Raw genomic sequence first — 15,472 nt, 5'->3', positions numbered from 1 at the left:
TCAAATGTGGTGCAGACAAGAGCGTGTGGGTTAAGGAGGAGGCTGGATGTGGGAAAGGATGACATGCATGACAATGTGGTCTCCTGGAAAGCTCAAGTAGCAAGGAGGAAGAAGAAGGTTGACTGGTGGTGCTTTTGTCCCTGAGAGTTACACTGCAGCCCCTTAGTGCTCTGATTTACCCTTCACAGGGAAGATGCATATGCTTTAGTTACTGGTAGCCAAGCATTTCCAAGCCTTTCCAGTGCAGAGACAGAGGCACCTCACAGACTTTCACAAATGCACCCTCCTAACCCCTTAGGAACAGGCCCAAAATGATCACCCCTTGTGACAGCTCATCAGAGGCCCAAAAGAGAAGGTGTGGTTTCTAAGGCTGTTCCTATGAACTTTGTTCAGCATTGTAAGGCCCAGGGAACCTACGTGACTAAATCACATGTTCAGAGTAATGTGGAGAATTAAATCCTAAAACTTCCGTTTGGGCTAGGAGGATGTAGGCTAAGTGTCTAAGTCATAGTCGGAAGTGGAAGGAGCCTCCTTACATTGAATGGAGAGACTCCAAATTTCTTTTAAGGATTTAGGCCTCATGGACTTGCCAGCAGTCACACAAGACATCAGTGTCTGCTAGAGCCCTGCCCACTCCCTCCTTTGGTAACCGGAGGGAATGAGTGAGTGCCATATGTAAAAGAGAACAAGACTGGGCAGGGGATAGGGGGTTAACCTGAGATTCGTAAGGGCAACATAGAGCTGGGACGGTGGGGCATTGGTCTGTAATAATAAGCCAGGCAAGAACCAACTAGGTTAAACACCCAGGAAGAGGTCTTGGTTAAGCAAGACAGGACCATGTAAGTTACAGCCCAGCCACCTTGACCAGGAGGGAAATGAAGAGGCTTGTTACTCCCTGAAGGATAAACCACCTCAGGCATCTAACCATGTGAGGCATCAACAGACATTTTCCATCTGAGGAGAAGTCTGAGGCTGTGTATTGTCTGGAAGCCAATCTTGGTAACTCGCTGGTAGATTAATTCACTCCTTGCTGAGAGTGGTTCAAATTAGCATGTTTTCCCTGCATTAATGAAACTATCTCTAATCTAATCCCAGAGAGGAAAGGCAGAGTTGCTCCTGCGGATCACCACTGAATGGAGAAAATTATTTCTGTCCTTCATAATTGCTAAAAATAAAAATCAGAACTAGCTCTCAAGGTGTGGCTGCTCCCCAAGATGTCACAGGCACTTCTCACCCAGTCTTCCCATGGTGAGGCTGGAGTTCCTCTTTCTTCACGGCTCTGGAGGAGCCCACAGGTGACAGCAGAGAAACGTGAGGATCAGGACTTTCTGTGATCATAGGTTATAACATGATCTGTCAAGAAAGAGAGAATGAGATGATATGAGAGCCAGTCACTGAGCAGGGAACAGAGCTCCTGGTAGTGCCGAAGGGCTCCTGTGAGAAAGTGCTGTTAATGAGAGATGCCATGGCCTGTCAGGTTGGTCTGTGATCAAATCACAGACATGGGACTAAAAGCTACTGCGTACTTTCTGCACTCTGCTTTCAAACCAAGCAGAAAGAGCAAATGATCTTTGCTGTAGTGACAACTGAGAATAAAGTGGTCCTTGCCCAAGGCAAGGAGTTGTATACAGTAAGGTGAAGAGAAGCCAAGGCCCATGTGAGGCAGGTTCCTAGGCTACACACTTGCTTGGCAAACTCTGCGTGTGTGCGTGTGAGAGTGTGGGAGACAGAGAAGAAAGCGCACAGGCAAGGGGAGAAGCAGTCAAGAGCGGAGCAAGGAAGCAGAGGCACAGAAACGATGGGGTGGGATCTGTCTCTGGCTGCTCTCTTCACCAACAGATGGGGCAGCACTGAAAATACAATTGACTTGTGTCCTCATGGTCTTTCTTCAGGTGGAAGTCCACTGCCGGGGTCCATGGTGCTGTCCCCTCTTTGGGCTGCAGGACAGCTACAGTGACAGCAGGCTGGCTAGTAGGACAGGGTAGCCCTCTGCCCCGCAGGAGAGCAGAGGCCCATTTCCCCAGCGGGGAAGGTGCCAGTGCTCATGAACACTGCCAGGCAGCAGGGACGTGCTGCTGCTTTGTCAGGGCAGGATTCTCCAGAAGATGTGTGTGGGGCAGTAAAAGTTGCTTTCAGGGAAGGAGCAGCTGGGAGAAACCTTCTGCAGGCAGAGTGGGGCAGGCAGAGAGTGAAGGACAGAGAGGGACAGCAGAGGCAGGTTTGCAGAGTGAAGGACCCAGAGAAGAGAGAGAACAGCCAGAGCCAGCTGTGGGAGAATGCAGGAGAGAGACTTTTCAGAGGAGGCTGTGCAGAGTTTGCTGACACGTAGGCAGGCACCAAAAGTTACTGGATTAAGTGGAGGAAGAGGGGAATTTTGTTTCCAAAGAATTTATTTTAATCTTTGTCCCCCACCAAGCTGAGTTTTCTTTCTCTAAAAAGTGACCTTTTGCTCTAAGAAAACACTTCAGACACAGGAATTCCCTTTGACACTTTCAGGAGAGCTCAGAGCAAAGGTTCATGTAGCACCTGGGTGGGTGTGCAAGGGGGTTCAGTGCCCTGGCTGGAGCAAGAGGGAGCCTCAGGTATTGGTGTGCTCTGCTTCACCTCACGCCTGCAAGGCAGCTGTGGAGGTCTCGTAACAGCTAGCTTCTTCCCTGTCACTCCACCATTGAAGGACCATCTCTTCCCTACTGAACTCTTCTGATTTTGCCCATTCCTGCTTTGTCACTACTCTGAGTGCTGTGCACAGCATGTCAGATAGCTAAGCTTAATTTCAGTGATCACTCAGGCCAACTACTGGCCAAGTCATGACCTGTGAAGGGGGACCAGCTGTGCTGAGGCACAGCCTGCACTCCCCCCAGGGATGCCCAGAGCAGGAAGAAAGCAGAGACCTCTCTAAACCACCAGATAATTCTGACCTGGCCTCTAACCAGGAAACACTGAGCCTCTCTCCTTCCTTCCCTTGTTGTGCTCCATTCCTCATGGCACACAGCAACAGCATCACAGTTTCAGCTCGGGTGCCTGCATTTGTCAGGTCAGTGACACTGCTATAATATAAACCATGTGTCAACACACTCAGCTTTAAAATAACATGACCACAAGCATGTCCTAAGCACTCTGCTAGATGAGAGCATGACGAGGAGACAGAAAAAATACCATCCAAGTTGATATACTTATGGTTTACATGCTAAAGATGATGATCCTTCAGCATATCCTTGCAGGCTCACTGTACATACAGAATATTTAGCTGCAGTCTTACAGGGTCACCATCGAAGAAACACTGGGAAATACAGCAACATGATAGAGTCTGTCTTCCCACCACCTCAGATCTACAACTACAGTCTATAGCTACAGCAGGTGATTCCAGGTATGGAAACTAGCAAATGCCACAGAAGTGTGAGGCAACGCAGAGAAGTAAATGCTGATCTCTCACATGGGGACCCAACTCAGGGTCCTAACTTACCCTCTCCTAAAGGTACCCAGCAGACTTAACACACCCTGTGCTCTCTTCCAGTTAAATTAAGCAGTGACTTGCCAGTTCTTTGTCATTCCCCAGCATAGGTGAGCACCGTGGGTTGATGCTGCACTCCTTTGTTTATCCACCTGGGTACTTCCAGGCAGTCCTGTCCAGACTTCCCCAAAGCTAGGGGTTTATTCTAATCCAGCCTTCCACCAGGCCAATGCTGACTTTTTCCAGGCCAAATGGCAAAAAGAAGCTTGGTGTTGGCTGCTGCTGTGGGAATGGCGCATCAGTGCTCTTTGATCACGTTGTCTGGGCAAAATTTGCCTGTTCCCTGGCTCAGGGACTGAAAAGTTCCCGGTGGTTATGAGCCTCACGCCTTACGTGAGCATAAGACTAAAGGCATCGTGTGCTCAGCTTATTTTCTGCCATGTGATTCTGTTTAATCAACTTCTCCTCCACTATTCTGATAAGTGACTGCTTGGAAACTTGCCACCAACCTTCTTTTTCCTGCAAAATCCCCCCGAAGAACTTATTTCTCAAGGATTAAAGCTTGAAGGATAAATTATTCCTTTCCATACACATAAGAACCGTTCTGCCTGGCTGACCTTCCCAGCAAATCACCAAAGTGTCAGGAAGATGAAACAGGCAGACACAGGATAAGTTGTTCAATGCTGGTGAAAAGCACTGTGGAGATGACCAGTCATGTCCAAAGACTGCAGGGACATCAGGACAGGGGACTGAGCCTCTCAAGGCCTCAGGAAAAGAGGCCATCAAATCTGGCAGGGCTGAGTAGGTTAGCCAGTGCTGCTTCACAGAGTTCACTGCAGCAAGTTTTGCTTGATAGACTTGTCAAACAGGGAAGCTTGTTCCATGAGATGGTGGAGAGCAGCTTGCTATTCTCTGGCCTCTCCTGCCTTGATCAGAGACATCAAGTGAGTCTGGTACATTTTCAACTCTCCACATTTACAACATCTCAGTCACAAGCAAATTAACTTCTGAGTCATGGCCATCACACCAAACTCCTGTTTCTAGGGGAGGGAAGTAACCGGAGCCACCTTACTCCATCTTGAAATAAGAGATTCAACTAACCTTCAGGTCTTATTCAAATTTCTCTGCATTGGGTTTTGTAAATTGCACCACTGAACAGAGGTTGGTTTATTCTAGAGTACAGTCTTCCTTTTATTTCAGACATTCAACCACCCAGAGGGATGCGAAAGGTACATTTCAAAGAGCTGTGCAAAGGATTTTAGCAAGCTAGCATACTGCTGTGAGTTTTTTGCTATCTGATACAGCAAAGCTCATGGACACAGCTTGATCTGTCTACTGCCATGTCATGCACATCACTTCAGCTGCTTAGCAGAACACCAGCAACCTCAAGGGAAAGAATGCCAGATACTTCTATTTTTTCAAGTTAAAGGTTAACAAGAAAAATAAAGGTGCCCTGGCTGTATTTGCTTTCTTAGCTGTTCACTTAACCAGAGCTGTGCTGCAGGAACTAGTTGATGCAATAGGATGATAAGGTGACTGCAGTTACATTTCTTGGGTTTTTTTTGTCTGTTCCAGCAGCTGAAACAGGAACAGGGTTTATATAGTGTCTGATAATTGCAGCAGGAGAGGCATGGACACAGCAGTTATCAAAACTGGTACAATTTCCTGGGCTTCTTTTCCTTCCTCGGGTAAATAGCTGAGCATAACTTCCTTTGAGTTTACGGTATTATCACTGCTTTCATTGTCTGCTCCATGGCAAAAATCAGAATCGCTAACAAGAGGAATAACTGCCATCTTGGATTCAAAACTAGGTAAAGCAGAGAAAATCATAACCTCTATAGCCTGTATTATAGTCCTTTTGTTCTCTGCTTAATCATAAGCATGGACCATGACTTCTCAGAAACAGCTTGGCATGAGGAGCAAAGTTTCTCTTGAACCCCTGAAGATCCAGTGCAGCCCAGGGTCTAGGAGTTTGCTGAGAGCACAGGCAATGACATGACATTTCTGCTGTGCAATGAGCTGCTCGCCTTGTCACACTATATTGTCTAACCATTTTCCTCCTTTCACATCTTTTATAATTTTTTTTTTTTCCTGCTTCCCCAACTCTTCCTCTATCCCACTGCAATCAACACTAGTTTACACAGCCCTTCTGTGGCTGCTGCTTAACAGGTACCACTTCTGAAGCATCACTACCATTACCACTGCATCCAGAAAAAGAACTGGTCTTGCCCACTGGTCACAAGAACTGGTCAGGGCAGGCTGATCAGAGCAGCCCAACAGTATACACGTACCAGCCAGATATGCCAGAGAAGAGTCTGTCCACATTATGTGTTGACCATCACAGGAACATCCTGCTATGCTACACACAGTTCCAGCAGGGAGAGTGTAGGAATCACCATAACTTCAAGTTAATGTCTATTCAGAACAGCTCCTAAATAGTCTCAAGGCAGTGAAAAAGCTAATCTCAAAATTGTATGGAATCACTTGAAGCTCTTAAGCATTCGTGACTCCCTTTCTGTGGGGTTTTTAAGCTGTTGGGGAACTTTACTGACATGAAAGGTTTCACTTGAGAAGCCCTACTGCTCCACACATCTGTGCACTTGGCAGCAATGCCTCTGAAGATTTTTTTCTGGCTGCTCTCTAAGTCTGAGCAGCTTCTCCTTCTTGTGTCACTGCATGGTTTTCTCCTTGTGTTCCTCCTTCAGAAAGGCTGTGATGACATGATACTTCCAGCCTACCTCTAAGGGCAGGCATTGCAGCATGCTCATTTCAGGCAGCATACTTTCAAGGTGACTTGCATTCCCTCTTGATTCCGGTACCCTCTTTTGTTTCACCAATGTACTACTCGATCTCTTGGGCAATACTGCTCCAACAGTCCTGCTGACAGCGCAGCAGAGAGAATGGAACTTGAGAGGATTAGCATTCACCTTGCAGCAAAGGAAGGATGAGTATGTTAGTTACTGTAACAAATGTTCCTGGAGACACCAGTGTGACACCCCCATCATGTGTCCCAGTTGGAGCTGCCTGGAAGCATCGGCTGTGAACTGCCCCAGGAGATGGCATCACCCATCATCTGCCAAGTTTTCAATGAGTCAACACCCTGGTTGGCCACAAAGCTCCTTTGCATGGCTCCTTCTCAGGAGGAAGAAAGTCCTGCTTGGAATAAAGTCCTCTCCTGGGACAGATCACCCACAAGTGATCTGTCATAGGTATATGAACCTGCAGGGTGCATCTCATCAATAGATCCCACACTCCTCTGTAACACCATGAGCCACTTTGCTCTCCTTTACAGCTGAAGAAAGAGCCCATAGGGGCTATTACCACACAGAGCCAATGCGTAGGCTTGAGTTAGCTGATGCTCAGGACCCAGGTGGTTTCCCCTGTTCTGTGAACACACCATGAACCAAGCATTCCCATGCCTTTGGGTCACGCAGAGCAGATCTTGCCCACCATCCACCTTGGGCTGGGCATACGCACACAGCAAGCAATGTTAGCCTCGTGAGAACAGACATGAGCTGAGCACAGATTCCAACCCTGCTCCATACCTGGCTCCAAGCTCCCTGGCTCAGACGTACGCAGTTCTCAGAGGCAAACCTGAGCCAGGAAAACCAATCCAGCCCCCCATGAGATCTGGGAAGTACAAAGCCATATGTGAGCTCACTTTACAGCCTGGCACCTCCACTCCTCCTCCAAATTCCTACTCAGCATAGATACAACATCAGCAGAAAATGGTCACAATATGGCTACAAGTGAATTTATTATTCCTTGGGGGAAGGAAGGGAGAAGCAGAAAAGGTCAAGGCTGTGACTTGAAGCTCAGCTCCAGCAAAGGGTCCAACATGAATTATAACTTCCCAGTGTAAGCTCCAGAGCATTCTCCTCTGGCTTCCTGCTGACAGAGGTGTACCCCTAGCACAACCCTGCCAATGCTCAGCTGATTGCTTAGACATGTCTTTGTGAGCCAGCCCACTACTGTCAGCCCAGAGGCCTTTCTCCAGCAGTGACGAGCAGCAGATAATTTTGGAAAGGGCAGACACAAATAGAGCATGTCTGCAGCTGATGAGGTGGAGAGCTACATCTCAGATCATCTAAAACCATCTTGATCCTCTGTATGTGTTTTATGAAGGCAGAAAGGAGAGTGCAAAAAAATCAGATGGTATGCTGGGTTCGGTGAACATGAGAACTGAGAGGGAGAAGTAAATCAAGTCGGCAGCAGGAAAGAGCTGGCCGCTCCCTTCCCTTTGCAGCATGTGATGAGGATCAACCAGAGTCTTCACCTAAGCGCTCAGCTGAATGTTTTCTTGCAGTGTGCACTGCAGACTGGCTTTTCAGCTCACAGTTTTCACTCACTCTCTGGCAAGAAAGAGGTAAAAAGCCAAGTTGCACTAAATGGAAAAAAAATAATCAGGCTTTTTTTTTTTTAACATCATCATTTAACGCATGATTTAATCTCATGATGTGCAGAGACTGAGTCATGATGCTGGATTTTTAAAATCTGGCTGGACTAGCAGTACATGACCAAGAGTGAACACAGAAACACAGCTTTTCCCATGTCCTGTTGCATGATCTCCACCTGTCCCAGGAAGACAACAGAAAATCAGTTGTCCATCAGGATCCATCAGGGTTGCTGAAGAGATTCCCAACTTCTTGTTCTAACATTGTCCCAAGAGTCCCAGCCCTATCCTTAAAATGCAGAGGGCAGAGGAAAGAAATCACACATTAATTCTAATAATAAGCTGTACGTCAAAAGTTTCTGCTTCCTTCCTATTACCAGGAAGATGTATCTTGCAGCACAACCATAAACCTCAGACTTTGAGTGCATTAGTGTTTTACCGCATTGGTCTTTCCAACAAGGCAATACAAACCCTGACTCTCATCTCCTTAGTAGGGAGAAAAATCCCCCAACCTAAGTCTATTGATTGCAGTTCATTAACTTTGCACTGGGACTTAGTCCAGCAGCCCCCCAAGCCAATGGAAGGTAGATGAACAGATTCCTTCCAAGCCAGCTACGCACACCTCATGGGTGAGCCCAGGGAGAGGCCTGGGGGAGGGAAAGAGGGTGAGGGAGATGGGTGATCTCGTCCTATGCCTCGTTCGGTTACATCCCAAAGCTGTCAGGCACTTTGGCACACTGCTGGCAGAGGCAGGTTTGGCGTGAGGAAATCTGGATGGCAGTAGTGTCAGCAGTCCTGGCCGGACATGGACAGCCACAGGCAGTCACACTTCCCACTTGCACTTAGCAACGCTTCTATAGAAAATCTGGGAGCATTGTACCCATCAGCTGTCTCAGTGGAAGGATTTGTCCTCAGAAGGTCCAGCTCTGCATGTTGCCTGCTACTAGGCAGTGAGAGTCCTGACAAGGAACTGGTGCAACTGGCCAGGCTCTGCCCTGCATCAGCCCTGGGGAACATCATGAGATTTTCCCTACCTACCAAGGCAAATTTCTTTTTTGCCTTTCTTGCACATTCTCAACTCCTCAAACCCCAACTCCTCCCACAGGCCTCTCCAAACAACGGTCTCCCTTTCAGATGCTGATGCTTTTCAGCTGATTAGACTGTGGGCCAGACCATGAGCTGGGTGTAAATCAGTACAGCTTGTCAATGCTAATTTACACCTGCTGAGAATTTCCCTTCCTTCACCATTTAGCAGAATTATTTGACATGTCTTTTATCTCTCCTCGCAGTTTAGCCTGCTGTTCCCCTTTCCTGGCCCCCAAGCCTCCCGCTTTGCTCTGAACTCCCCGTAGGTTTGCAGGATAAGTTGCTTATTTGCAATGTAAAGTGTCTCTCAGTGCCACAGCCCCGTGCAAACAAACCCAAGAGAGGCACATTCATCCTTACTTGTACAGCAAATCCAGCCCCATCTTTTCCTGGCAGCAGTTCCCTACAGCACACACTGCACATAACTTACTAAGAGAAGAAATAATGTCCCTTATTAACACTATGTAATGCAGGATCTCTCTGGGGAGATGTAGGGGAGGGAGAATGAGAGAACTGATCCCACAGAGCCCCTGAGTTTCACCTTTCTCCTTAAAGCTGATGGCGATGGCTCACCACCCAGCTCAGGGTCATGTAGACTTTGACTGTCAATAGACAGGATACCATTAATGACTTCTCGTTGCTATGGTGATATTGATGGATACTCCCTGGGGTTGATGGGAATCCAGGGAAAGCTAGCAAAAAAAAAAAAAAAAGTGGGTCAAAAAAATCCCACAGGAGCATGTGGGTTTGCCTACAAATGGGCAGTTGTGTGACATCCTAGACGAATTTCAGTGGCACTTCACACTTCCTGACTCATCCTCCCTCTTACAAGAACAACACGGTGTTCTTCACAGCCAGTGCAAACACCCCTGCTCACAGCAGGGCCCTGGCGCAGAGGCGCACTGCTGCAAGCAGATTTCATTACCAGGCGTTATTTTTGCAGCTTCACCCTAGCAATTCATTGCACATACAGAGTAAAAATCTTGGCTCCAGTGAAATCACTTGGACCCGTGCCAGTGGGCACAGAGCCAGGATTTTCTCCAGCTCTCAGGATGCCTTATCACAAGTGACAATTTCATTCAGCTGCCACGATAGCCACTGGGAACCCCCTGCCTCTCCAGAGCTGTTTCAAGCATGAAAAAGCTGCTGTTGCAGTTTTTTGCTCATTTTCCTAAGGCTCAGCGCTGTGTACTCTCCAAAAGTGGCACCATGGGCTCTCTCACAGCTTCCTACTCTGTAATATGAAGTTTAGAGTAATCTTTTTGCCTTCATTCTAGCTGAGTAATGACCACTGTCTGGCAAGGACAGGCTGCACTCCAGTTGCAATTGGGCCCTCTCACCTGTTCTAGGGATTCGGGGCACAGGAACCATCTTCCTAAAATACCAGTTCTCTCTTTGGCCTTGCTTTCTCTGGAAAAAAACATCCCTGATTCAAGTTGGTGACATATTAAGGAAGAAGTGATAAAGTCCCAACGGAACTCCCTCTTCCTCTGCACATGCTATTTATCTAAGCCCACCAAGGGGTGTACAAACTGCAAGATGCTTTGTTTTGGGAGGATTTTAGTACAATTAGTAAATTTCAGAGTATGCTTTTTTTGTCCTAGCAATGACTTTTATCTTTTCTGCTGTGTTTTATGTTGTATGTGCACTCTACACACACAGAAACTTACTAGAGAACATTTTACTCCCAATGGTTATACCACTTCAGACATGTACCACTCTGTCACCCCACGGGCACTCTTACTCCAGAAAGATACCATTGGTTTGGATCTGTTAATAAGGAATAAGTATATCCACAGGGGAACTGTATCATTATGCAGACAGTTTTGCCAGTAAATTCCCTGATCAGACCCAACTGATGTGTCAGCTTTTCCATCTACTTGTGTGTTCAGATCCTTTGCCTCGGTGTGAACTCAGGAACTGGACACAAAATTACCCTGCCCCTCTCTTCTGCATCTTTTGATAAACGTAGTTTTAATGGACTATGGAGTCTGAAAGCACTTTACATCAGGAACTGATCCCAAGAGCAAAATTCATTTAGTTTCTCCTATATTACATGTAGCTGTTCATCAAATTTATTGGGCAAGGTTCCCAAGCACGTGGAGGCCAGACCAGCACTGAGAGGCTCTCCCTTCTTTAGACACCCTTTGATCAGACTGTCAGCATCATTTATTTGCTTATGTTTCATATGCTTGAATGCACCAGTAAGTTATTTTTCCCAGTTGACTATCAGAGGCAAAGCCTGCTCTTTCAAGTTGGATTTGCACCTCTTCCCCTTCTCTCCACTTCTTAGCTATGGAAATTATTTTTAATTTTTTTTTAAGCCCCTTTTGCCTGCCTGTCTGTATTAGAAGCTTTAGGCACATTGATGGCTGGAGAAGACTCCTGTTGGTGTCTTCCCTGTAGGAAGGGTTGTGGCTTGCAATTAGCATGCCTAATTGCTCTGCTTGACCTGCTGCTGGCCAGGGTGGAGAGCACAGAACCAGCTACAGCATCCTGCCTTTCCCCCAGCTAGAAGTGAGGGGATGTGGGGGCTGTGAGTGCTATGGGTGGAAGAAATGAGGTATCACCACAAACTGGTGGGGCTAGACAAGGGCAGGAACTGGTTTATTGCACTGGGAGACAGAGAAGGCTATAGGAACATAATAGCTCCTTGAAACTGGATCTCTGCCTGTGGGGAACCGTTGTTCTACTGCGTATGCAGCTATTATTTTTCTACTAATGACTCTGTGACTGCAGAGACGTGGCATTTGGTGAACTGCCCAGAGTAGCTCAGGCTGAGCAGAAGTGGCCAGTCTGGACTGGGCAGGAACTCTGGGTTCCTCCACTTTAAGACACCAGGGTAAATGCCTTTAGGCACAAATCCCAACACAATGGGAAGAGCACATATTCCAAAGGGCAACTTTCCAAGTGTTCTGTGCCCTAAACAGCTGGTCACAAAGGTTTCTCAGAGTAGATCCCTTATTATCAACACATTTAACTTAAAACGCTATCAGATGCATCCAAGAGAGGAGAATTTCTCTGGGCAGTCTTTGACCCCAGCTGGGCATTAACTAACTCCCTGATGGCCCCACAGGAATGGGATTTGGAGAGATCAGACTGTCCTGAGTAATGTGCTCTAGGCAATCCTGCTTTGGTAGGGGAGTTGGACTAGATGATCTCTAGAAGGTCCCTTCCAACTCCAACAATTCTGTGATGCCATGATTCCATGACTGAAGGCAATACAGATCCATGGGATTTCTCACCACACGCAAACCTGGCCTCACCTGCCCCATATGCATCATGTCATGCATGGTTTATTGGCAATGTTTTTAAAGTTGCCATTAAGAAACAAATTCTAAGACTGATTAATACTAATGCATATGCTCTTGGTAGGCTCCCAACCACATCTATGTATTTTAACTTAACAATATTGCCAACTTTCTTTTTGGTGTTCCACTACACTCTAGTGAAAGGTGATGGAGGAGAAGGCAGAATATACCCCTTTGTTTAGAGCCAGCTGTAAGAAAATGGGTTTTTTTGCTCAAATGCACTGGATACTTTGTGCAATTAAGCTGCATATTCTTGCCATTGCACATGTAAGATGGTGAACAGAAGAAGAAATGCAATAGTTCCGCAGCTCTATCTAAGCGAGTGAGGAAGAAAAGGAGAGTAGACCAGATCCCTTTCCCTGTGCTGTGGATCTCGGATATTAGCTAGATCACTCATCCTGGATCCAGAGTCACAAGATACCCCATGCCTCTTCCTTTGTCACTAACTTGCTGCAGGATCTGTACCTGGCTGCTCCCAACCAGCTTTAGGCTCTGTATTTCCCTCGCACTCAGAGTTAGGTATAATTACTTTCATGCCATTTTGCAGAACATTCCAAGTGTTTCATGATGGTTGCTACATTCTTGTTAACTTTTATTTTTTTTGTAACTGGGAAAAAGTAAGAGACAGGTTATAGTAACTGATGAGAGCCCTTGCATGCACACTCTTATTATCAAGGCAGTGCTAAGAGCTGAACCAAGAGCATTATGGCTGAGCTGCAGGCAAACAACCAGTTTTCTTCTAATAAGTTGACTCCTACACACCACTGAAAGTCTGCAGCCTTTGTGGTTGTCTCAAAGTACCCACACTTACCCAAAGCTGAACATTCTACAATATGGAGAGACAAAACCACCCTATAGATACAACTTGGTAATATCAATCAAAAGAGAGGAAATATTGTCTATGCAGACACCAATCACTCACAGGAAACAGATATGAAAAACCTTTTTTAAGGACTACTCTGAGAAGATACGGTGGGGATGCTGCAGCCAATGCGATGGTGAGAGTCCCATGCAACACAGCATCTCAGAGAAGGATTTAACCTCAACTTCGTAAATACTGACCATCAACAATTCTTGAATGTAGCTATAACGCTTCAGAAAGTTTAATTACCACTTAAGAAATGGAAGACAAAATGAGCTATGTGACCTTTCCCACCCCAGATCCTGTAGGTCAGCATTATTTAAGACAACTGGGAGCCTGAAAAGCTAAACATTAGTGTTGGCAGATGAACAGATGGATGGATCACTGCCAGCATAATCCGTCTTCCCACTTGCCTCCATAGGACTGGGTGACATTCAAAACTAACTACTTCCCTATGCAAAGAGAAATGCACGCAATGCAATGAGCAGGCTTTAAAATGCACTCATCAGCTGGCAGGACCAGTGGCAAAATGCTTTATGGCTGCTATTTAATGTTGCAGGCGAAGCTGTAAACAAGAGACATCAGGCTGTGACGGAAGTGACCACAGTGGATTTGCTGTAAACCAACCCCTGAGCAAGTTGTAAAAATCTGTCAGGATGCTGCCATTTTTCCTTTGTGTATAAACGCTCTAAATCTAATTAACCTTTTAATCAGAGCAGATAAAATTACAGTATTATCAAAGGGGATGCTGTACCTACAGTTTCATGAAAAATTTCCAACTTTGATTTTCTTTTTTTTTTTTTTTTTGGCTCAGGGCTCTGCGAATAAATCCCCCAAAGACTGAAAAATAGAAAAATCCATTTTGTAGGAGATTTTGGCCAGTTACCGTGCAGAGATGAGCTTGCCTGATGCCAGATGAGACTTGATCCAGAGCTTTCAGACCCAGCTCAAATACCTGTTGCCTGAGCATGGAGAATGCTCCTGCTCCCTGACCTGGGCATGCACAGCAGGAGCTGTGACGCATTGCAGCAGAATGAATCACGGTACCCTCCCAAACAGAGAGGGCACTGAAACTCACAGACTCCCACATATCCCAGGACTTTCTGGTGCTCAGTGAGGATTCAAAAATAAAATAATTTCCTTCATCTACTAGCTGTAGCAGACTGTTGTGTCAGCTACTAGACTACAATACAACTTCTTTAAATTGGCACAACTCCAACATGTACCTTTGTGCCTGTAGCACCCCAAAGGACAGAGATCTCTGTCTCTGACTGATCTATAGTATCACCCTGATCCAACTGCATGTTGTGCATTTTTGTTTTTTTCACAATGACTGAAATATTCAGGACTTTCTGTATCTGCTGGCAAACATCAGCACTGTTGACAAAGTCAGCCAGGACAGCCTAGTGCAGGAATAATCCCAATCAAGCTCTGAACCTGGGACTCCGGGTGAATGAAGCTTCCTCACTAACCCACTGCAGCATCTGGCTGCACTGAACTTCCTTGTGTAATCTGAACCAAAATAGTACTCATTTCCATTTACTATTGCCCATATGCCACCTCTAAATATACTCACATATTAGCATTTATGCAATGTTCAGTACAAAATCTATATGGCTCATTTCAGCAAGCAGCAACAGCAAGAAGGGCGAGTTGCAGAGAGAGCCTGGAGATGGAGCTTGTAAAGATTTCTTTCTAAGCACCATAATAACACTCATTGCAGATGGACAGTGACAGAAGAGTTGTGATGACCTGCTCCAGATGGGCCATGTTTTCTTTTTTGCACGAAGCCAATATTTATTTCTTTTATATGAAGCACCTACCAGTGATCTCTCTGGAACAGAAGTTGGGTAGCAGAGCAGATCCAGACCTAGGCTGAGGAGTGTCAAAGCCCCTAGTACAACAGCCTCTAATTACCTTGATCAGCCTCATCTGAGACCTCGGTCATTGCTCCTGCCACCCATTGGCCTGGGAGCCGCATTTAAGTCCTTGCCTCGGTCCTTGCCTGAACTAGCCTGAATGTATACTGATTCTGGCCTGGCCAACTTGATTTCTTGGGTGACATCAGAGCTGTGTTGGGACTATGGTTTTCTCTGGTGTTTGTTGGACTGCACGCTGAACCAAGATACAGTCATAGGGCCCACTCTGCTCTTCCCATTTGGGTGGGCAGGCCTGTGTCCAAGGTTGCTGTCTCAACCTGCCCTTCTGCCTGGCTTCCACCTCCCCTTCTTTTTTAGAGATGTCCATCCTTACTTGCTCCCTGACAAGGAGTTTTCTGAGCCCTTGAATTTAGCGAGTATTACTTACTTCCCCAGGTTAAACAGAAGAAAGAAATATTCACATGGAACAAGAGAGTAGAAAATCCAGAG

General features: G+C 46.3%; 1 protein-coding gene across 5 annotated transcripts in view; it reads right to left on the bottom strand.

Moving 5' to 3' along the window:
• LOC106886925 (myosin-M heavy chain-like) overlaps positions 1 to 15,472 on the bottom strand; it is a 46,409-nt gene that overhangs the window by 13,865 nt on the left and 17,072 nt on the right. For 2 of the 5 annotated variants that reach the window (XM_014940216.1, XM_014940246.1), the window contains exon 1: positions 1,235 to 1,356. The exons of 2 other annotated variants lie outside the window; for them this stretch is intronic. Coding sequence is in view for 1 of the 3 variants with exons in the window: in XM_014940239.1 (XP_014795725.1) it covers positions 1,235 to 1,338 (104 nt within the window). In the remaining 2 variants the exon portion in view is untranslated. Of the gene's footprint in view, positions 1 to 1,234; positions 1,357 to 15,472 lie in introns of those variants that run through there. One more of the 5 variants, XM_014940239.1, reaches the window with a different exon arrangement.

The sequence above is a fragment of the Calidris pugnax genome, unplaced genomic scaffold, assembly GCF_001431845.1.
Source record: "Calidris pugnax isolate Ruff unplaced genomic scaffold, ASM143184v1 scaffold21, whole genome shotgun sequence".
NCBI classification, from domain to species: Eukaryota; Metazoa; Chordata; class Aves; order Charadriiformes; family Scolopacidae; genus Calidris; species Calidris pugnax.
The sequence above is the reverse complement of the archived record's forward strand: the minus strand, read 5'-3'. Positions and strand labels throughout refer to the sequence as shown.